Source organism: Salvelinus fontinalis, chromosome 26, assembly GCF_029448725.1.
Source record: "Salvelinus fontinalis isolate EN_2023a chromosome 26, ASM2944872v1, whole genome shotgun sequence".
Lineage (NCBI taxonomy): Eukaryota > Metazoa > Chordata > Actinopteri > Salmoniformes > Salmonidae > Salvelinus > Salvelinus fontinalis.
In genome coordinates, this window is record NC_074690.1 from 32,591,204 (window position 1) to 32,614,347 (window position 23,144).

General features: G+C 44.1%; 1 protein-coding gene across 10 annotated transcripts in view; it reads right to left on the bottom strand.

Moving 5' to 3' along the window:
* Window positions 1-23,144, bottom strand: part of LOC129824131 (adhesion G protein-coupled receptor L2-like) — a 110,065-nt gene that overhangs the window by 21,441 nt on the left and 65,480 nt on the right. For 8 of the 10 annotated variants that reach the window (XM_055883497.1, XM_055883495.1, XM_055883506.1 and 5 more), the window contains 8 exons: window positions 17,685-17,987; window positions 15,108-15,211; window positions 14,122-14,301; window positions 12,888-12,926; window positions 5,119-5,302; window positions 2,100-2,222; window positions 1,740-1,936; window positions 204-377 (listed from right to left, as the gene is read on the bottom strand). In XM_055883497.1, the coding sequence (XP_055739472.1) occupies window positions 204-377; window positions 1,740-1,936; window positions 2,100-2,222; window positions 5,119-5,302; window positions 12,888-12,926; window positions 14,122-14,301; window positions 15,108-15,211; window positions 17,685-17,987 (1,304 nt within the window). The remainder of the gene's footprint in view (window positions 1-203; window positions 378-1,739; window positions 1,937-2,099; window positions 2,223-5,118; window positions 5,303-12,887; window positions 12,927-14,121; window positions 14,302-15,107; window positions 15,212-17,684; window positions 17,988-23,144) is intronic. The other 2 variants (XM_055883498.1, XM_055883496.1) reach the window with 1 other exon arrangement.

The following is a 23,144-nucleotide window of genomic DNA, read 5'->3' on the forward strand; positions in this document are numbered from 1 at the left end:
AATCTACACAAGTGTCTTGGGGATTAGGGCCTAGGGGTTGATTTGGGATTCAGTTTAAAGAACCACCCACTCACCATGTTCCCTAGACGGGAACATACATGCATACATACATACATGCATACATACATGCATACATACATATTACATACATCCAGTAGAGTCCAACCACACAACATGAGAAAAACCCACAGAAGGCCACTCACCACATTTCCTCGATGGGCCATGAGGATGGCGAAGTTGGTCAGGTGACTACAGGAACAGGTGGTGTGGCTCTTGTTGGTGTCCAGGAGCTTACAGCCCTGAGTGGACCAGTAGCCCATCATACTCCTCTCAGAGTAGTTCCAGAACGAGCAGTTGGGGTTGTAGTAGTGCTCCTTCTACAGAAAAAAAAGAAACAAAATAACAAAAACATTAACATTGTTTAAAACAACTAGCTAAAAGTTAGGCTTGTAGTAGTTCTCAATTAGCAAAAACAAAACAAAACAAGGAAACCTCTTAAATACCACAAACCACATTATACGCATTGTTTAAAACAATTAACAGATTACTTTAGGGTACATATGCTTCCTACATATATATATATGTAGGAAGCATATGTACCCTAAAGTAATCTGTTAATTGTGATTTAGATTTGATATGCATACAGTATATATATATATATATATATATATATATATATATATATATATATATGTATATATATATATGTATATATATATATATATATATATATATATATATATATATACTGTATACATATGTCATTTTCCATCAAGGGTCAACAACAGCAGGCAGACGAGCCTGCCATGTCAAATAACTACGGTAGCAAAACGCTAAGTACTGGAATACACAAGGTAGCACTCAAGTTAGCCTGCTTCGGCCTATGGACGGATCCACCTTGTCTGTCGTGTCAAGTGCAATTATAAACAATTACAGTATATTGACATATCATAGCATGACAAACACGATAGCTTTTCTATGTAAACTAACAGAAGCGTATATGTAACAGTATAACTTTAAACCGTCCCCTCGTCCCGACACGGGCGCGAACCAGGGACCCTCTGCACACATCGACAACAGTCACCCACGAAGCAGCGTTACCCATCGCTCCACAAAAGCCACGGCCCTTGCAAAGCAAGGGGCAACACTACTTAAGTCTCAGAGCAAGTGACGTAACTGATTGAAATGCTACTAGCGCGTACCCGCTAACTAGCTAGCCATTTCACATCCGTTACACTCACCCCCCTTTCAACCTCCTCCTTTTCCGCAGCAACCAGTGATCCGGGTCAACAGCATCAATGTCACAGTATAACTTTACGGCGTCCCCTCGCCCCGACACGGGCGCGAACCTGGGACCCTCTGCACACATCAACAACGGTCGCCCACGAAGCACAGTCGTTACCCATCGCTCCACAAAAGCCGCGGCCCTTGCAAAGCAAGGGGCAACACTACTTAAGTCTCAGAGCAAGTGACGTAACTGATTGAAATGCTACTAGCGCGTACCCGCTAACTAGCTAGCCATTTCACATCCGTTACATATATACCGTGGGATTTCCAGATCTGACACCTACTTATATTTCACAGCCGTGCTAGCTGTATCCTATGGAATTGGCATTTATCCTCCACAACTACTAAAGACCACACTGCCATTTCTCTTTCCCACTATTTCCCCCTGCACTCAACCACACCACGGCCTGACTCTAGAGCTCCAGGTTTGTCCAAGGGGAAGGGGGACTCACGTCGAGGTGCTCCAGGGTGAAGATGACGGGGTCGGACACGAACACACGGCTGGACTCCTTGGTGATGGAGGCAGCCAGGATGTGCGAGTTGACAGTCAGGTCGGAAAGGTTACGTCCTCCTCCTCGGAGAGTGGCGTTCTCTGTACTGAGGAACCGGCCCAGGTGCTTATAGAGGACAAACACCAGCTTGGCCACACCTGGGAAAAAATACATTAGAATAAGATTTATGGTGGCATTGTGAATGTATAAAATTGCTTCTAATTTCTATACTTCGGCCACTGTCACAGTGCAGGGCAATGCTCCTTCAGCATGATCACATGAATTCATTTTATTCATACATTTTTCCCCCCTTTGTTTTACCGTTTTTACTGTTGACTTTGACTGTGTTTGCAGATAGCTGAATGGAGGCTCCACCCTTGCTGGTCTGGGGGAACCTGAAGTCCTGCATCTGGCCATCAGTACTGAGCACATACACATCCATCACTAAAAGAGGATGAGGAGGGGGGGGGTAGCGGGAGAGGAGCAGGAGGAGAGAGGGGGAAGAGGAGGAGAGGGGAAGAAGGGAACGGTAGTGGTATACATAACTGATAGGTCACGTTTCAATAGCAACACGCAGTGTTTAATAGAGCTCCGATATAAAGGTTGGGAAGTGTGAAAGAAGGGAAGAACCAGATCAAGTGTTCCAGCTAGAGAATCCAATCTCATTGTCAATATCCCATCCAGCACTATTTACTATAAAAAAGATCTGAGCTGCTCCCCGTAACCCTGGCCTACAGAGCTCCTTATGGAGAGATGGAGAGAGAGAGAGAGAGAGAGAGAGAGAAAGAGAGAGAGAGAGCACAGCACCACCCAACCTGCTGAAGCATGAATGTCAAATATTCATAAGATAAAAAATATCATTGGGCTTTTTCTTCCCCCTGTGGGTTCAGATAACTCTGGCCTCGCCAGTGAGCAAATCTCTGAAAAGCCTGCTAGATTCCTGCAGCAAACCCCCTGCCCTCTCACTCACTCTCTCTATCCCTCCCTCTCTCTCTTTCTCTCTCTCTCTCCTCTCCGCTGTGCCAGCTGCCGGATGGCTCTCTCTCTCTCTCTCTTTGATGTGTGGAATTACGGAGGGGTCAGGAGGACGCACGTATCAGCACACTCCCTCCTGTCAGAACCAGCCTCAACTTCCTCACCACAGATCGCTTTTGACACTCAGAGATGAGGAATTGTTCTCCCTCTGACATTTTTTCTCCTTTCCTTCGCTTCCTTCCTTCATTCTCTCTTTCCCTATATCCTAAACGCCCCCCCCCCCCCACTTACCCCTCCCTTTTCTCTCCTCCTGCCCTTGACGTTCGCCTCAAGGTGCCATTTGTGTTTCAGCCTGAATCAGGAAACTATGTTAATTAGGAGTAAGGATCCTTTTGGGCTTCTCTCCTGCTGCTCATCAGGCGAGCTCCAGAGAAGACTGTCCCGGGGCCTCAGTCCTCATATAGCATTGTCAGAGATTGGGATAGTTCTACTAGCTATATTACTACTAGTAGAAATACTTTTTTATTTTATTTTATATCTGTTGTTGAGGCCCTGTGTGCTAAAAGCACATAAACAGAGCCTGTTCGCAACGATTAACTATACATGGCGTGTATAGACAAACGATTACATTTTGCATTAGCTGGCTGCAGTACATCTGTTTTTTGTTATCCGCTTGTAATTACCATTTACTGACAAAGGGTTAAGGCAGGGTTAGAGGACATAGCTACTGTGTAGAATGCACTATATATACAAAAGTATGTGGACACCCCTTCAAATTAGTGGAGTCGGCTATTTCAGCCACACCCGTTGCTGACAGGTTTATAAAATCCAGCACACAGCCATGCTATCTCCATAGACAAACATTGGCAGTAGAATGGCCCATACTGAAGAGCTCAGTGACTTTCAACATGGCACCGTCATAGGATGCCACCTTTTCAACCAGTCAGTTTGGCAAATATCTGCCTTGCTAGAGCTGCTCCGGTCCACTGTAAGTGCTGTTATTGTGAAGTGGAAACGTCTAGGTGCAACAACGGCTCAGCTGCGAAGTGGTAGGCCACACAAGCTCACAAAATGGGACCGCCGATTGCTGAAGCGTGTAGCACGTAAAAACTGTCTGTCCTTGGATGCAACACTCACTACCAAGTTCCAAACGGCCTCTGGAAGCAACGTCAGCACAAGAACTGTTAGTCGGGAGCTTCATAAAATGGGTTTCCGTGGCCGAGCAGCCGCACAGGTGGTGGTGTAAAGCTTGCCACCTTTGGACTGGAGCAGTGGAAATGCGTTCTCTGGAGTGATTAATCACGCTTCACCACCTGGCAGTCCGACGGACAAATCTGTGTTTGGCGAATTCCAGGAGAAAACTACTTGCCCCAATGCATAGCGCCAACTGTAAAGTTTAGTGGGTGAGGAATAATGGTCTGGGGCTGTGGTTCATGGTTCGGGCTAGGCTAAGGGAAATCTTAACGCTACAACACACAATGACATTCTAGACGATTCTGTGCTTCCAACTTTGTGGCAACAGTTTGGGGAAGGCCCTTTCCTGTTTCAGCATAACAATGCCCCTGTGCACAAAGCGAGGTCCATACAGAAATGGTTTGTCGAGATCAGTGTGGAAAAACTTGACTGGCTTGCACAGAGCCCTGACCTCAACCCCATCGAACACCTTTGGGATGAATTGGAACGCCGACTGCTCATGATTTTGGAATGAGATGCTCGTGCGTGCAGGTGTCCACATACTTTTAGTCGTGTAGTGTATCAAATGATTCAATTGATTTTCCATGAGAAGACCAGACAGTTCATCTTGCAGAACAAATTCAATGCCCCTACTTAACTATGCAAGAAAAAGGCAGCAGGGAACTCATAACCATGGCAACAAAGAGGCTTGTGTAGGGAAAATGACAGTTCACTGCACAAAGCTGACTTAAATGAATGAGATCACATTGCTAATAAACTGCCTGTGAGAACATATTAGCTTGCCTGGCGCTGAGCGAGACATCAAACCTCCTACTGTGACTTCAACTAAATTTGGTCTTTCTAAAAACCACTTTGCCTCTCCCCTGGAGGAATAGCTGTCCAGGTTCTTGTCTAGAATGAATAAGCCCATGGAAAAGAAGCCCTGGGGCCTAGCAGAAGTATGTTTCTACAGAATGGTTGTGAATGTTAACTTCCACTTCCTTGAACATAACAAACTGTAGAAAAAAAGGCAATTTTAGTACTGAGGTCAAAGTAATTTTCTTCCAAGACAGGGGGAGATAATACAAAGGAAAATAATAATTAAAACTGTGGATTGTAACTGGCAGACGTGTCTGTCTAGTTTTTCCTTTTTACGAGTGATGGGCAGGGGGGGTAGAAGAAAAAAACATACTTATGTTGTCTGCAGGCACTTTGACTACAGCGGGTTCAATCAGGTTGTCGGCAAGGATGAAGGCTCCTTCCTCCAGGGTATCCAGTAACATGGTGGCGGCGTGCGTTTGCTCCGTGGAATTCATGTCTTCCCAGGACTTCAGGGCTTCCGGCCTCAGGAGGTTGTCAACCGTATCCACAATGGCCTGTATCCGTGGAAACAAGTCAAATGTCAGACCTTTGTCACTTTAAAAAAAATTTATACCTCATAACTTCTACTAATGCCTGCAGCATACAGGCAGAAAGGGGGCAAGAAAAGCATATGATGCTGATGGCAAGTAAGGACAAGCGACAACCCAAAAAATTCAACAAATAACGTCACTGGAAATAAAAGATGATATGAAGATTCATTCAAATTAAAACATCACTTAAAGATGGCATGGTGGTCACAGAATAAAACTACAGGATGTTGTCTCCCCACTTCCCTGGTTTAGACCCATTTATTTTCTTTTGAATAACAAAACTGTGCCAGAGGGGAAGTTCAAACACAAACCAAATGTTTTTCAAATGAATGGAGCAGTTCTTCCACAATAGTACTCTCTCAGTTCCTGTTCTTTAATATCTTATTTTTCCCAAAGAGCAATTATCTTCCTCTTCGCTAACAATAAATATATTCCATAACAGGATCTGGTCATTATGGCCTTGAAATGTGCAGCTTTTCCTTCCTAGAGGGGAAAATGTTATCAAGAAAATGAATCCATTTGTTTCATGGGTAGCAGTCAAAGTAAAGAAGGGCATAATTCTGCTTGTTTTCAATGGCAATCCTTTCATTTCCTGCTTGGCTGATAAGCAGCAAGTAAGCAAAACATTCCAAACCCTCACGAGAAAAAGTATCAAATGTTGATCAAAATGGAGGTCACTGTGACCCTGTGCAGGGGAGTTCACAACTTCCATGTACCTTAGCATATCTATCTATATCCATATCCACACAGCAGCGCTAACGCTAGCCCCATTGATGACTCCCATGTAGCTTATCTACAGTGCATTCGGAAAGTATACAGACCCCTTCCCTTTTTCCATATTTTGTTACGTTACAGCTTTATTCTAAAATAGATTACATATATTTTTTGTTATCAATCTACACTCAATACCCCATAATGACAAAGCAAAAACAGGTTTTTAGACACATTTCCTACATTTCTTAAAAATAAAAACAGAAATACCTTATTTACATACAGTACAAGTCAAAAGTTTGGACACACCTACTCATTCCAGGGATTTTCTTTATTTTTACTATTTTCGACATTGTAGAATAATAGTGAAGACATAAAAACTAAGAAATAATAATACAATACGGAATCATGTAGTAAGCAAAAAAGTGTTAAACAAATATATTTTATATTTGAGATCTTCAAAGTAGCCACCCTTTGCCTTGATGACAGCTTTGCACATTCTTGGCATTCTCTCAACCAACTTCATGAGGTAGTCACCTGGAATGCATTTCAATTAACAGGTGTGCCTTCTTAAAAGTTAATTTGTGGAATTTCTTTCCTTCTTAATGCATTTGAGACAATCAGTTGTGTTATAGGGCTCCTGAGTGGCGCAGCGGTCTAAGGCACTGCATTTCAGTGCAAGAGGCGTCACTACAGTCCCTGGTTTGAATTCAGGCTGTATCACATCCAGCCGTGATTGGGAGTCCCATAGGGCGCCGCACAATTGACCCAGCATCGTCCGGGTTTTGCCGGGGTAGGCCGTCATTGTAAATAAGAATTTGTTCTGAACGGACTTGCCTAGTTAAATAAAAACAAATATTGTTGTGACAAGGTAGGGGTGGTATACAGAAGATAACACTATTTGGTTAAAGACCAAGTCCATATTATGGCAAGAACAGCTCAAATAAGCAAAGAGAAACGACAGTCCATCATTACTTTAAGACATGAAGGTTAGTCAATACGGAACATTTCAAGAACTTTGAAAGTGTCTTCAAGTGCAGACGCTAAAACCATCAAGCGCTATGATGAAACTGGCTCTCATGAGGACCGCCACAGGAAAGGAAGACACAGAGTTACCTCTGTTGCAGAGGATGTTCATTCGAGTTAACTGCACCTCAGATTGCAGCCCAAATAAATGCTTCACAGAGTTCAAGTGACAGACACATCTAAACATCAAATGTTCAGAGGAGACTGTGTGAATCAGGCCTTCGTGGTTGAATTGCTGCAAAGAAACCACTACTAAAGGACAACAATAAGAACAAGAGACTTGCTTGGGCCAAGAAACACAAGCAATAGACATTAGACCAGTGAAAATCTGTCTTTTGGTCTGATGAGTCTAAATTTGAGATTTTTGGTTCCAACCGCCGTGTCTTTGTGAGACGCAGAGCAGGTGAACGGATGATCTCCGCATGTGTGATTCCCACCATGAAGCAATGGGAGGTGTGATGGTGCTTTGCTGGTGACATTGTCGGTGATTTATTTTGAATTCAAGGCACACTTAACCAGCATGGCTAACATAGCATTCTGCAGTGATACCCCCATCCCATCTGGTTTGCGCTTAGTGGGACTATCATTTGTTTGTCAACAGGACAATGGCCCAGCACACCTCCAGGCTGTGTAATGGCTATTTGACCAAGAAGGAGAGTGATGGAATGCTGCATCAGATGACCTGGCCTCTACAATCATCCGACCTCAACCCAATTGAGATGGTTTGGGATGAGTTGGATCGCAGAGTGAAGGAGAAGCAGCCAACATGTGCACAGCATATGTGCAAACTCCTTCAAGACTGTTGGAAAAGCATTCCAGGTGAAGCTGGTTGAGAGAATGCTAAGACTGTGCAAAGCTGTCATCAAAACAAAGGGTGGCTACTTTGAAGAATCTAAAATATATTTGGAATTGTTTAACTCTTTTTTTGGTTCCATTTGCGTTATTTCATAGTTTTGATGTCTTCACTATTATTCTACAATGTAGAAAATAGTAAAAACAAAGAAAATCCCTTGAATGAATAGGTTTTTCTAATCTTTTGACTGGTACTGTATTTACAATCGAAATTTTGCTCAGGTGCATCCTCTTTTGACGGATCATTCTTGAGATGTTTCTACAACTTGATTGGAGTCCACCTGCGGTAAATTCAATTAATTGGACATCATTTGGAAAGGTGTACACCTGTCTATATAAGGTCCCACAGTTGACAGTGCATGTCAGAGCAAAAACCAAGCGATGAGGTTGAAGGAATTGTCTGTAGAGCTCCAAGACAGGATTATGTCGAGGCACAGATCTGGGGAAGGGTACCAAAACATTTATGCAGTATTGAAGGTCCCCAAGAACAAAGTGGCCTCCATCATTCTTAAATTGAAGAAGTTTGGAACCACTAAAACTCTTCCTGGAGCTGGCCGCCCGGCCAAACTGAACAATCGGGGGAGAAGGGCCTTGGTCAGGGATGTGAACAATAACCCGATGGTCACTCTGAGTTCTAGACTTTCTTTGTGGAGACGGGAGAACCTTCCAGAAGGACAACTATCTCTGCAGCACTCCACCAATCAGGCCTTGATGGTAGAGTGTCCACATGGAAGCCACTCCTCAGTAAAAGGCACGTGACTGCCCACTTGGAGTTTGCCAAAATGCATCAAAGGACTCTCAGACCATGAGAAACAAGATTCTCTAGTCTGATGAAACCAAGACTGAACTCTTTCGCCTGAATGTCAAGCGTGACGTCTGGAGGAAGCCTGGCACCATCCCTATGGTGAAGCATGGTGGAGGCAGCATCATGCTGTGGGGATGTTTTTCCGCGGCAGGGACTGGAAGACTAGTCGGGATCAAGGGAAATATGAACAGAGCAAAGTACAGAGAGATCCTTAATAAAAACCTGCTCCAGAGCGCTCAGGACCTCAGACTGGGGCGAAGGTTCACCTTCCAACAGGACAACGACCCTAAGCACAGAGCCAAGACAACGTAGGAGTGGCTTCGGGACAAGTCTCTGAATGTCCTTGAGTGGCCCAGCCAGAGCCAGGACTTGAACCCGATCAAACATCTCTGGAGAGACCTGAAAATAGCTGTGCAGCGTCGCTCCCCATCCAACCTAACAGAGCTTGAGAGGATCTGCAGAGAAGAATGGAAGAAACTCTCCAAATACAGGTGTGCCAAGCTTGTAGCGTCATACCCAAGAAGACTCAAGGCTGTAATTACTGCCAAAGGTTCTTCAACAAAGTACTGAGTAAAGGGGCTGAATACTTATGTAAAAGTGATCAAAAAAATAAAGGGAACACTTAAACAACACAATGTAACTCCAAGTCAATCACACTTCTGTGAAATCAAACTGTCCTCTTAGGAAGCAACACTGATTGACAATAAATTTCACATGCTGTTGTGCAAATGGAATAGACAAAAGGTGGAAATTATAGGCAATTAGCAAGACACCCCCAAAAAAGGAGTGATTCTGCAGGTGGTGACCACAGACCACTTCTCAGTTCCTATGCTTCCTGGCTGATGTTTTGGTCACTTTTGAATGCTGGCGGTGCTCTCACTCTAGTGGTAGCATGAGACGGAGTCTACAACCCACACAAGTGGCTCAGGTAGTGCAGCTCATCCAGGATGGCACATCAATGCGAGCTGTGGCAAAAAGGTTTGCTGTGTCTGTCAGCGTAGTGTCCAGAGCATGGAGGCGCTACCAGGAGACAGGCCAGTACATCAGGAGACGTGGAGGAGGCCATAGGAGGGCAACAACCCAGCAGCAGGACCGCTACCTCCGCCTTTGTGCAAGGAGATGCACTGCCAGCGCCCTGCAAAATGACCTCCAGCAGGCCACAAATGTGCATGTGTCTGCTCAAACGGTCAGAAACAGACTCCATGAGGGTGCAGGACGTTTGGCATTTGCCAGAGAACACCAAGATTGGCAAATTCGCCACAGGCGCCCTGTGCTCTTCACAGATGAAAGCAGGTTCACATGGAGCACATGAGCACATGTGACAGACGTGACAGAGTCTGGAGATGTCGTGGAGAACGTTCTGCTGCCTGCAACATCCTCCAGCATGACCGGTTTGGAGATGGGTCAGTCATGGTGTGGGGTGGCATTTCTTTGTGGGGCCGCACAGCCCTCCATGTGCTCGCCAGAGGTAGCCTGACTGCCAATAGGTACCGAGATGAGATCCTCAGACCCCTTGTGAGACCATATGCTGACGCATGCACATTTGTGGCCTGCTGGAGGTCATTTTGCAGGGCTCTGGCAGTGCTGCTCCTTGCACAAAGGCGGAGGTAGCGGTCCTGCTGCTGGGTTGTTGCCCTCCTACGGCCTCCTCCACGTCTCCTGATGTACTGGCCTGTCTCCTGGTAGCGCCTCCATGCTCTGGACACTACGCTGACAGACACAGCAAACCTTCTTGCCACAGCTCGCATTGATGTGCCATCCTGGATGAACTGCACTACCTGAGCCAATTGTGTGGGTTGTAGACTCCGTCTCATGCTACCACTAGAGTTAGAGCACCGCCAGCATTCAAAAGTGACCAAAACATCAGCCAGGAAGCATAGGAAATGAGAAGTGGTCTGTGGTCACCACCTGCAGAATCACTCCTTTTTTGGGGGTGTCTTGCTAATTGCCTATAATTTCCACCTTTTGTCTATTCCATTTGCACAACAGCATGTGAAATTTATTGTCAATCAGTGTTGCTTCCTAAGTGGACAGTTTGATTTCACAGAAGTGTGATTGACTTGGAATTACATTGTGTTGTTTAAGTGTTCCCTTTATTTTTTTGAGCAGTGTATATTTTTTTAATACATTTGCTAAAATAAAAAAATAAGAGTTTTTGCTTGTCATTATGGGGTATTGTGGTTAGATTTATGAGGGATCATTTTTTGTTGCGATTTTAGAATAAGGCTGTAACGTAACAAAATGTGGGAAAAAAGAGGTCTGAACACTTTGCGAATGCACTGTATATCCATTCCCACACAGCAGCACTAACGCTAGCCCATTGATGACTCCCATATAGCTGATATCCATACCCACACAGCAGCACTAACGCTAGCCCATTGATGACTCCCATATAGCTGATATCCATTCCCACACAGCAGCACTAACGCTAGCCCATTGATGACTCCTATATAGCTGATATCCATACCCACACAGCAGCACTAACGCTAGCCCATTGATGACTCCCATATAGCTGATATCCATACCCACACAGCAGCGCTACCCCTACAGATAAACATATCCAGCAGCATAATTTCCCCACAAATCCATATCAACCCATGACCCGATAAACCAGTGACAATTTAACCACAGGTGACATTAACCACAGCAGAGGCCCAGGCTACACTATAGTGGTAATTAGCCAATAACAACAGTCACTCAATGTACCAATTAGTGCAAAGCTGTGATTATCATCCACACACACGCTAATTGACCATAGGCACAATTACCCTTTTGTCTGGATTAACCAGTGGGGCGAATAAACACTGTAGTCCCTTGCTATCACACCAGACTGATGATTAACCAATCACCACAACAAGTAAACCAACCACACGGCTGGCTACCATTATTACCTAGAGCTATGATATGCCTACAGCCCAGTCAGAGTTGGATAGGATAGGAAGAGAGTGAAGGAGTCAGAGTAGCAGTAGTGATTTCAGGGCTAATGCCGTTACACCCCAGGCAAACAAATCAACACTCAATGGTCCACCCTCCTGGTGAGTACCCCCTTCTTTGTAGGCATGAAGAATGAGGAACAAAAAATAAATACAAATAATCGATGTCCTTAATTTGTGGCAGCATTAGAAGAAAAAAAAAAAACTCTGTTCTGATTGAGTCCTCTTTAATTAATATAATTCTCGCCTGGGTGGCGGCCCCACCACACACCAATCACAAGGGTGTTACCCAAGATGCCCTACAGTGAGCAGGAAATGCTTGGGTGGTGGTGGTGGTGCTGACTTCACTTACATTGCCTATTGATGAATAAAGAAGACACCGTTAAATCAAGTTGACGGTGACATGCAGTGTATCCCAATTTCTCACAGTAAAAGAGACCTCACGCATGGTAAAGAATGCTCCCACCAGTCAAATATAGAGACTAAAGAGAGAGACAGAGGTCTGAGAAGGCTGGTTTGTTTCGTGCAAGGCAGGCCCACTGTGTGTTTACGTCAGAACCGCTTCTTTCAACAGGAACTGCTCTCAGATTATAAACTCTGAGGAAAGGAAAATGGCATGAAGAGAGAAAGGAATGAAAAGACCCAACAAATCCTATATGAACACAAACACATTAATGGGACTGAAAATGAATCCATCAAACAAACACAAAAATTGGCACTTTTGTCAGCGAGAGGAGGAACAAGGAGAGCCTGGAAATGGTAAAGCGTAAGCAAGTGAAAAACTGAGTACACTGCCACTTTGATCAAACTTCTGGCTGACAGGGAGCTACAATTACGGCCGTGGGAAGGCAATTACTCATACAACGCACAAAGAGGGAGGGGAATAGAGAGAGATAAGAGATAGGAGAAATATTGACTTACAGACAGACAGGCAGAGATATTGACAGACAGACAGGCAGGCAGATCGACAGACCAGACAGACAGGTGAGTTGAGGGTAGAGAGATAGATGGACATACCGTCAGGCTAGCAGACACACAGGCAGATAGACAGGCTGGCAGATGCACAAGCAGAGAGACAGGTGGAGAAGCAGATGTGTTGTGCATACAGACAAGCCAGCAGATAATCACAGACAGACAGACACCAATGTTTCATGCTACTGAGCATATTGTGGATACTTTAAGAGGCAACGGTGTCTATGTGGAACCAGCAGGTATACAGTACCTTCATATATGCCCTGCAAGTCCTCTCTCTCTTTTGAAGCTTTTTAACACAAAGTGAGGATTAAGAACAAGAGGCATACTATTAGGAAGCAAAAGAGCTTGGAGGGAAAAGGAGGTTAGTCTATGTCTTTAGAAAACAGATATCCTAAAATACACCACTTACCCAACTTGAATCAGGATGGAAATTATAATATATAAACCTTATGTTAGGTAGATGAAATAAGAAGCTCACTGTATATTATGCAGCACATTCTAAAATGTGTTTCGGGAAGCTGCATCTAGCTTACATAACTACAAGGGCTTGGCCGGCCAAGACAGAGCTGTACAACATAGCGTTGTAGATGGGGAATCGCTGAGATAAAATTCCTACGCTTTGCATTAACGATGTTTTATAAAGCATTGAGAAAATAAACAAAGCAAGAGATGGTCATTTGGATTCCATGGCACTGAGGTTATAACAGTATGATGGCTTTGGGTTTTATTGTCGAGCCTTTTGTTGAATGGTCTCCGTCTCCGTCAAAGGAAACTGCTTCATTATTCCCACAGCTAGCTACATCGTGGCTGCAGGAGTATAGTACTGTGCAGTTTTAAGAGAGTACAGCCAGAACATAGACAGAAAGATTCAGTCTAGGACTAGCTAACCCAAAAGTAACAAAGACAACACTACCCTGGTGCCTTTTGGTCCAAATCATTTCACTTTTAGGTTCTGAATAGCACTGTAAAACCGTAATACATTTTTCCATATGACTGTCGCCAGGGGCGCAACTTTGGTTTTAGAAGTGTGTGATGGTGGAGAGGAGTTATTATTTGTGTTGGCTAGCGGGGGGCTGCTATCCATCAGCTCTAAGTCAGAGCTGCCAGGTGAGAAGGCTGCGTTTCAGAACCCAGTAATTACTAAAAAGAGGTGGGGCTGGAAGAATGAGCTTCCTCCCTCTCCACAGCCACAGCTCCCCCTATGGGCTGGGCCGGCCTCTCCTCCCCCTCCTCCCCCTAACATCACCTGGAAGGAAAAGTGCGGGGAGGGCTAATGAGTGGCTTAACCTATGTAGAGTCAAAGGTGGAGCAAAGCGAGGGCAGGAGAGGAGGAAATACTACCCACCCAGAGATATGCGTATGTATACGTATATGTTAATACAATGTACGGCTCTCGTACTAACTAGCCTACCTGAGGTCACATATACTCAGATTTATGCACTCAAATCGTCTGCTAAATGACATAAATTGTTTTATATTACCTTGTTGAAGCTACGCCCAGCTGAGTCCTTTTCGCATAGCTCCTGGAGCTGAGCGTCCAGGATGTCCACCAGCTGCTCCATGAGACGCACTGATGAGCTGATGTCACCGGCGAACACTGGACCCTGCGTGTGGTGGGCCAGCTCATTGGCTAGGTTAGCCGCATTCTCCCCACTACGGATCTGGAGTTGGAGGGAAAACTGCAATATTAAAGGTCCTGTTTAAGCTTTTAATTACTTGTTTCCTACTAAATACTGTACCTGGTATGTGTTATGTTAACTATGTGCTAACAATGGATACTTAAGCAATAAGTCAAGAGGGGGTGTAGTATATGGCCAATATACCACGGCTACGGGCTGTTCTTAAGCAAGTGCCTGGACACAGTCCTTAGCCGTGGTATATTGGCTATATACCACAAACCCTCGTGCATTATTGCTATTATAAACTAGTTACCAAAGTAATTAGAGCAGTAAAAATAAATGTTTTGTCATACCCGTGGTATACGATCTGATATACCACGGATGTCAGCCAATCAGCATTCAGAGGTTGAACCACCCAGTTTATAATAGTGATTTAATGTGGATAAAGGAAGAAAATAGCACAGCAGGAAAAGGCTCATGGTCATTGGTGAAACATCTTTGGATGATAGGCATCATAGAGTCAGGTATTGTACAGGTAATGTATCACATACTGATTTAAACTCAAATCAATATTAATGCTGCTAGCTATAGCCCACAGAAAGCAATCCACAGTGTGCAAGAAAAATAAACAAATGTGCATTAAATGTGTATTTTGTTTACATTTATAAGGCATTCAGTGGAATACAGTGTATGTATGGGCACGCCCCTTATTTAGTGTTGAAACCTACAAGATGCCATACAATGACAGATACACTGTGCCCTTTCAGATAAAGCAGAAGAGGAAAGTTGATGTGTTTTGTTCCTTCCCTCGCTGTCACCAGAGCCACGGGGGGACATTGTTGACCAACCTTTTGTGCCACTTGAGTGACCCAGTGGGAGGTACAGTTGCTGAGGTCAGGTCCCTTTGGGTTCCAGGTCCCCCCTGCCACCGTGCAGAGGTAGGAGGCGATGCCTGGAGAAATGCACAACGAAGACAACAATATTGTCTGTTTTGAATGTATGTGTACATTTATTTGTGTACATTTTTGTAACGTTGCTGACCACTGCCATCTTGAACAGTTCTCTCTTGCAAAAGAAATTGCATCACAATGAGTATAGCCTGTTTAAATAAAGGTTAAATAAAAATGTATTTAACAGAGGTAAGGCCAACTCTTCACCCTCCTACCATTCCTGTCCTCCTCTCAACAAGTTTCTCAGGAAAAACAAACAACTGAGGTCAGCCGCGGTCAAAAAAGCAATGATGCAAAAAGTGGCTGACCAGTAGGAACCAGAAAGGTTGCCAGCTTTGTACTGTCTAAAAGTGGACACTGAACAGTGAGATATTCTCATACAGTTCATCTTTATACTGTAGAAATCATTGTCTGTCTTCTTATAGTCTAATTCAGTGGTATTCAAAGTTGGGGTTATGACAGGGGACTTGCAGTGTACATTATTAAGTACATTTATTTATTGCTTTCTTTTGAAAATTAAATTAATTTAAGGTTATTTGTTTAAGTAAAAATACACATACATTTTACAGATTTTAAAACGTTGTGTAATTATATTTGGGGTAGGGTGTGGTCGCGAGAAATTCTTGGGGGAAAAAATGGGTCCCCAGAAATTCTATCAGTAAAAAATGGGTTCCCTGTTGAAAAGGTTTGAATATACCACTGGGATAATTGCTGGTTGTCAATTAATAAAGTTGCCATTAGATGCTCTGTACCAGTGGAGGCTCCACAGAAGAGGAAGAGGAGGACCATCCTCCTCATTGAATTTTATAAATTAAATAAAAAAATGTAACATTTACAAAGTTATCCTTTTTAGATAAAACGATACTAAATATAATCACGTCACCAAATGATTTATAAAAACACGCTATTTTGCAATGAAGACCTACAGTAGCTTCAACAGCACTGTAGGGTAGCACCATGGTGTAGCCAGAGGACAGCTAGCTTCCATCCTCCTCTGGGTACATCGACTTCAATACAAAACCTAGGAGACTCATGGTTCACATCCCCTTCCATAGACTTACACAGCAATTATGACTTCTGGAAGACGTCCTCCAACCTATCAGAGCTCTTGCAGCATGAACTGACATGTTGTCCACCCAATCAAAGGATCAGAGAATTAATCTAGTACTGAAAGCATAGCCTACAGCTAGCTAGCACTGCAGTGCATAAAATGTGGTGAGTACTTGACTCAAAGAGAAAGAAAATACTTTAACAGTTTTGAACAAATTCATTTCTTACAAAATGAAGGAGAAGCAAGAGAGAGAGTCATTTTTTTCCCTTTCCGTTTCACTTAGCTAGCAAATGCAACTTGCTAGTTTAGCCTACTCAAACACCCTGCTCAAACAGAGGGATGCTATGTTAGCTAGCTGGCTATGACTATTCAACACAACACTGGAACTCTTCCAAGTTAAGGTAAGCATTGGTATTACTCATTTATTACAACCAGGGCCTGCCGGTGTAAGTGCTAAACTGCTTACTGACTGTACACTAACATCACTGCACAATTGTAGGTTAATTGTTGACTACGATGTTACTTTAGCGACAACGATGTAGGCTGTGTGTAGCGGTTCTGATATGGTTTGGCTTGTAAAGATTTTCTCTCCTGGTCACATACAGCTGGTCATGTGTTGTGCATTGAAGTCCACAAGCAAAGGGAAAAGATTAGAGGAGGAGAGTGCATAGATCCGAGAGGGAATAAAATGTGGCTGCTATGAAAGTAAACTATGTTTACACGTGATCAGGGATGTATTCATTTAGCCAGTTTTGTTGGGAAAAAAAATCTTAAAAATGGAAGCAAATGGAACAAAACAGGGATAAACATACCTGAATATGTCCAACAGAAACACTAATTTGCAGATGTTGGGCTAATGATTACACCCTATATCAGCTAGATGCATGCAAGAGTGTGAGAGGTATAGGGGACATTCAGTATCATGTAGTAGCCTAAACCTATCGCTGTTACATTGAACTGGGTGAATGGAATATGAATGAGTCATCCAATATGCTGTAATAGAAATAAGGCAATGCTCATGAAAAGAAAATCATCCTCCCTCATCTTAAACTGCATTGACCGCCACTGCTCTGTACCGTATATATTACTGTATTCTTTGTGAGCCTTGATGTCCTACATGTCTGCATTCCATATTATTGAAAAAACAATGATAATATACATCCCCTTATGCCACCACATTGTACATTCTCTTACTGTTTATTTTATCTTCCTATATTGTCTGTTTGGCCCTATTAGCATATTGTAGGTAATGAATATCACATCTTGGGACCTTGTCCAATGTAAGGTAGGCTATGTGAAAGACAATGTCTAAACACACTAATAAACACTAACACATTCATACACAGAGGACTACACACACACACACACATACCTCACACACACCTTCCCTCCCTCCCCCCCGCCCTCCTGGTTCCTGATAGTACCTCTGGTTCCTTTGGGGCAGGGTCTCTCCACGGTGACTCCAGTGTGTGTCTGGGGCCAGGAAATACCTCTCTTCGTTGTTCCCTCACAGAAGCGCCTGGGGGTGGGGGGGATCTCTGGGGCGGTGGGGTCAGCTGTCCCATGGGGGTCCTCCGCTGGGTTACCCGCCTCTCTCTCTCTCCCATCCCTGGGGTCAGCCGGAATCGTGGTGTTAACTGGACCTTTGACTGTGAACGTGGTGGTGGTGATGAGAGTGGTGGTCTCAGGCAGGGTTGATGAGAGGGAGACATCTTTTGTAGTTGGCACTAGGAGAGGATGAGAGAGTGGTGGTTATAGCTTTCATAAAACCCAGCCTTACCTTGAACTCCCTTCATACATTTCAGACATACATCAGACAGCAGGGAAAGTTCAAGGTAGTTTCACTGTTTTAGTTTCACACCACTAGAAGGGATGGCTGCTCTACTCTACACATCAACTGGAGACGCCCATACATTCCTGGAGACACAGAGTCGACTGCAGCACTCAGGTATTCCTCCACCTCTCTCTGTTCTGTTTCTGCTTCAGCACAGAAAGCACAAAGTCAGGAGGAGGAAACCTGCAAACGCTACACCAGGGTTTCACAAAAATCGGTCCTGGGGCCCCACCTGAACTACACAATTGATTCAAATAACAAACTCATCAAGCTTTGGTTATTTGAATCAGTAGTGTAGTGCTGGGTCAAAAACCAATACGTGCACCCAGGGGCGACCCCAGCATCGAGTTTGGGAAACCCTGCACTACACTATCTCAGCTATTTTTACCTTTACCCAATCCCCAAAATAACGAGAGGTCAGGTAGTGTAGCAGCATCTGCCTGGCTCTCCTGGGAGTGGCTGATTAAATGTCAACAGGGAAGACAAAGCCTGCCTGCATTTGACTTTTTTCTTGTCCGTTTCATCTCTCTCTTTGATTAAGCCGGCGTGAGGAAACTAAACTGCAATGCTCTGGGCAAAAACCATACCTCAGCGATAATGCTCTGCTGCTGTATTCAATGCACAGCTATAAAGAAAATCTGTGTAGGTGTGTGTAGTAACCAAGAAGGTGTAGTCTGTAGCCTTTTTTTACAGTCTCTACCCATTTGTGTGATCACAGAACTGTGAATGTACAGTAGATGTATATTTGAATGAAAGAGGCAAATAGGAAAATAGATATAAATTGAGTACAGAGAAAACAGTTTATCGTGCATGCTTGGGTGTGCTTGCAGCCCACGTATATGAGACAGTGACTGTGTGCATGACTACACTGGTTGCCTCTTGCCTTACTGATCTTATATTATATCCACGGCCACACGATCACTGGCGCTGATAAGAGGCAGCTTCCCAGAATGAGGTCTGCTACTGTGAAAGTCCCGCAGTGCCGTCTTCAGAGGCCCATGGTGCTTCAGGGAAAAGGCAATATCATGCTATCTGACACCCCATCATCAAACACATATCTCCATTTCCTCCCGACCTGAATGGTGAGAATGCCCACATTTAGAGTCTGAGCTCTGGAGCTAATCAGACCATCAGGAGACTGGTCGTCTTTGTTTTGTGTTTCCATTTCAGTGAAATCTGGAAGTTCATTACAAAGCCCTGTCTGTGTCTGTCTGTGTTTATGACAGGCTTTTCAAAAAAGACTTCAGAGTGCATAAACAACAATGCGTTAAATCTAGCCGGACGCCGCGGTTCTCAGAAAAATGGGGAGGGAAAAAAAGTGTCCCAGACAGCGACACATTTCGGATTTAAAAAAAATGGCAGCCAGGAGAAACCAGCCTTGTTGCAATGTTGTTGTGTTATGACATTTCATTCAATGACCTTTTCTCCCCTGGCAGGAGCAGTGTTTAATTGGGCTGTACTCATTCCTTCATTGTGCGTCCATCTGTCGGTCAGCTACTCAGTCACTCACGTTTCTGAGCACTGAGCGGGGATGCAAATGAGCGTCTGACATATGTCCAGTTTATTGTTGTGTGAACAGATGTTGAGACGAGGTCTCTTATGAATATTTGACATTCATGCTGCAGCAGGTTGTGTGGTGGTGTTCCCTCTCCCTCTCTCCCTGTGGACAGGCAAGAGGCTGTGAGAGAATAAAGACTTAAAGGGAATCTACGAAAAACACCATACTGAGAGAAAAACACTCATACCAGAGTCACTATTCTAAGGAGACTATCATAGCTACTGATGAGCACTGGAACTCTGGTCTAGTTGTAGTTTACTAGTGCCTGAACTTGACCCCTCGGCCGCTTCCTCTCTACAGCGGCAGATAAATAAATAAACAAATAAGATAAATATACCAAATCTAAACCACTTGTCAAAGAGGACCATCTTCCCGTTACATTTCTCTTGATGTCTCCATCCACCGCCCTCCCGCACTCTATCATTTTCTTTTGATTATGACGAGTCATTTCACAGATGGTGGTTGAAAGCTGTGTGTCCTCTGCTAGCACTCAGGCCAGAGAGGGGCCACCTCAATTAGCTGTCATTTCACTCAAGAGCTAGTTAAAGTCCCTCTGGGTGGGGAGGCAGACGGCTAGGACCCTCTGGGTGGCATATGTTGAGTGATGTCTGTTATAAATAACATGAGGTGCTCAGAGGTTGAGTAGCACTCTGAAAAATGCACGGTGTCGGGAATTTCGGGAACTTTTGAAAACGGAATAGAATGAACTAGATATAATGGAATCGACAGCAGTGGAATTGGGGCCATTGAGAAAGCAAATAAAGAGTTAGGCAACACTGTGCACTAAAAAAATGTATGTCGGAACTTGCAAAAACTAAATAGAATGAACTATACACAATCGCCAGCAAGAAATGGGCCACTTCAGGGGAGTGAGGAAAGGGTATATACTCTCCACTAATGATAAATAAAGATGAAGTTAGAGTTCTATATTTTAACATCACCGCAGGGCACTTTTCTTACTTTCCAAAAATTAAATACTAATAAGATGATCAGAGGCATAACTAGTTAGCCCTATTGGTTGAAGGCCAAGTCCCAACTCCCGAAAAGCCAGATTTCTCATGCCTCTGGAAAGGACACGTTTGCCATTATCTCTGAAGAATTGAGAAAACGACATGAAAAGGTTATTTCAGAAAGTTTGACAGGGAAACAACATAATAACGGGCCATCAGTGTGTCTGTGGCATGGAAGAAGCAGACGTCTTGTGACTCTCTCGCTCTCTCTCTGCAGAAAGAAGCTATTTCAGTCTTTACGACAATTCAAGGTTTGTTTTGAAATCAATGATCGTTGAAATGAAAGGGTTGATTAAATAGTCGATCAACTGAATGAAAATGTCAAATACTGAGTGCCACTACATCGGCGTTAACAATAGATTCAATAATTAAGCAAAGTCTCAATGAACTTCCAAATGTCAGAATCCTCCAAAACTTTGTGGCGGTGTTACATTCTCTTAATTCACACAGTGTTTTTCAAAGTGTGAATCTGGCCATCTATGAGGACTGCAATAAGAGGCCAAAACAGCCTGTAACCAAACTGTTGGACACGACACAACCAACGCACCACCAGCCTACACTGCAACGCCATGAATAACGAATGGTGTGAGGGTGAGTGAGTGTGTGGGCGTGTGTGTGTGTGTGTGTGAATGTATGTGTGTCTGCGAGTGTCAACGTGTGTGTGTGCATCCATCCGTGCGTTTTAAGCTTAGCCATTTCCAGTCAGCCAGACAGTCTCCCTCTCTCTCTGAATATCTCAAACTTAAAAAGGGAGCAAACAGCAATACTGGTGAGCCACAACTGTGGTGTTGCTTTTTTGAAGATCCCTACGCCAGACCAGTGGCTAATGATAGAGAGAAACAACAAAACCCAGGAGACATGAATATTACATCCGCTTGTTTTTATGCAGTCTCATCCTGCTCTGCTTGAGCCTGTGTGACGCGCTGATGTGAACATCAGTTCTGTGTAGCTAGTAGCTCCCGTAATGGGTCTAAGTGAACCCTCAGGTCACATAGCCCTTTCTGCCCTGGGAAGACAGGTTTTTCCTGGCTTTGCCTTTAGTACAATTTGGAATAACTCATGGGTCTTTCTGGCATAAAAAGGCAGAAACCACTGCCATCACACAGTGGATGAGGTAAATAACTGAAAAGGCATAGGTTGTTTTCCTCCTAATGTGTGCTTATTACCTGTATTTACTGGACTAGGGAGATTACCACATCAAGCATTGCTGTGGCATTGCTGTGGCATTGCTGTGGGCGTTATTGACAGTTGTTCTTAAAGATCAAGAGACAGAAAAAGCCCTGCCACTGCCAGCCAGACAGGATTTGGATCTATGTGATCTGATTTACGAGAGCTGAAACTGAAGACTGGGGCCACCTCATTACTACGGTAGGGACACCAGGCCATGGAGCCACTTTGAGAGAGAAAGGTAGCTAGCACAAAATATACTGTACAGCTATGAACACTCTCTCTTCCAGTTCTTTAAAATGTCCACTTGAAGTCACACATTCCAATCCACCAATCAGGAAGTCAGACTCATGAAGACTTGTGCCATGGCAACAAGAGGAACAAATGGAGTCGTTCCAACTATCCGCCTGGCACCTTGACCTCTGACACGCACGCACGCACGCACACACACACACACACCCTTGACTCCGGTCTGCATGACTCTCCTTGCTGATGTGTTAATTCCTTCTGATCCACTAAGCGGCAGGGACCAACCCACGTGATCTGGTAAATATTCCCTTTGTTTCTCTGCTTCAAAGAGTGTAAAGCCCAATCCCAAAAGCCTCACTGTGTGTCAGTCACGATACAATTTATTAATGAGCCCAGCAAGTGCTTCTTCATCGTGCTACACGTCGATGCAAAGTTTAAAAAGCATTCAAATAAATATGCATAACTGAGTTTTATAAGCAGCCAAATTGAATGAGCAGAACGTCGATAGAGCGAGGCAAGACGAGGCGCTTTATGACATTAGCACGTTTTGTGAGGCAGAAGGAGATCTAGTCGATTAGAATCTCACTAACTAGCCTTTTCCATGTATGCAGTGGCATGGTCGGCGACTCAGCTGTGCCTTTCTTCTCCTTGGGTTGTTGGATCTCTCCATGTGGCTAAACCCCACAGTTCTCCATTGGCCCTGTTTCTCTCTGTGAAGGCATTAATTTAACACTCCTCTTTTTTACTCCTCAGATCAATGCTACCTCGAAGGCAAATACATTTTCTCCCTTCTCCCCTTGTTACTTTGAAATGCTCCTGGCAATTATTGGCTCCCCTGATTAGTCTTTGGAATTAATTAGGCCAAGACCCGAGTCGATGTCTTTGAGGAATCTCAGACAATACCCTTGCAAGTGTGTCCCTACACATTTTGTAACAGGTGGCACTTAGGGGCACCTAACAGGTGGCATTTTATTGTCACGTCGGAGCAGTACGATCTCTTAAATAGTGAGCCTTCTTAGGAGGTGGACTATCAACGTCATGATCACTGGTGTCTTTGTGTTCGGAA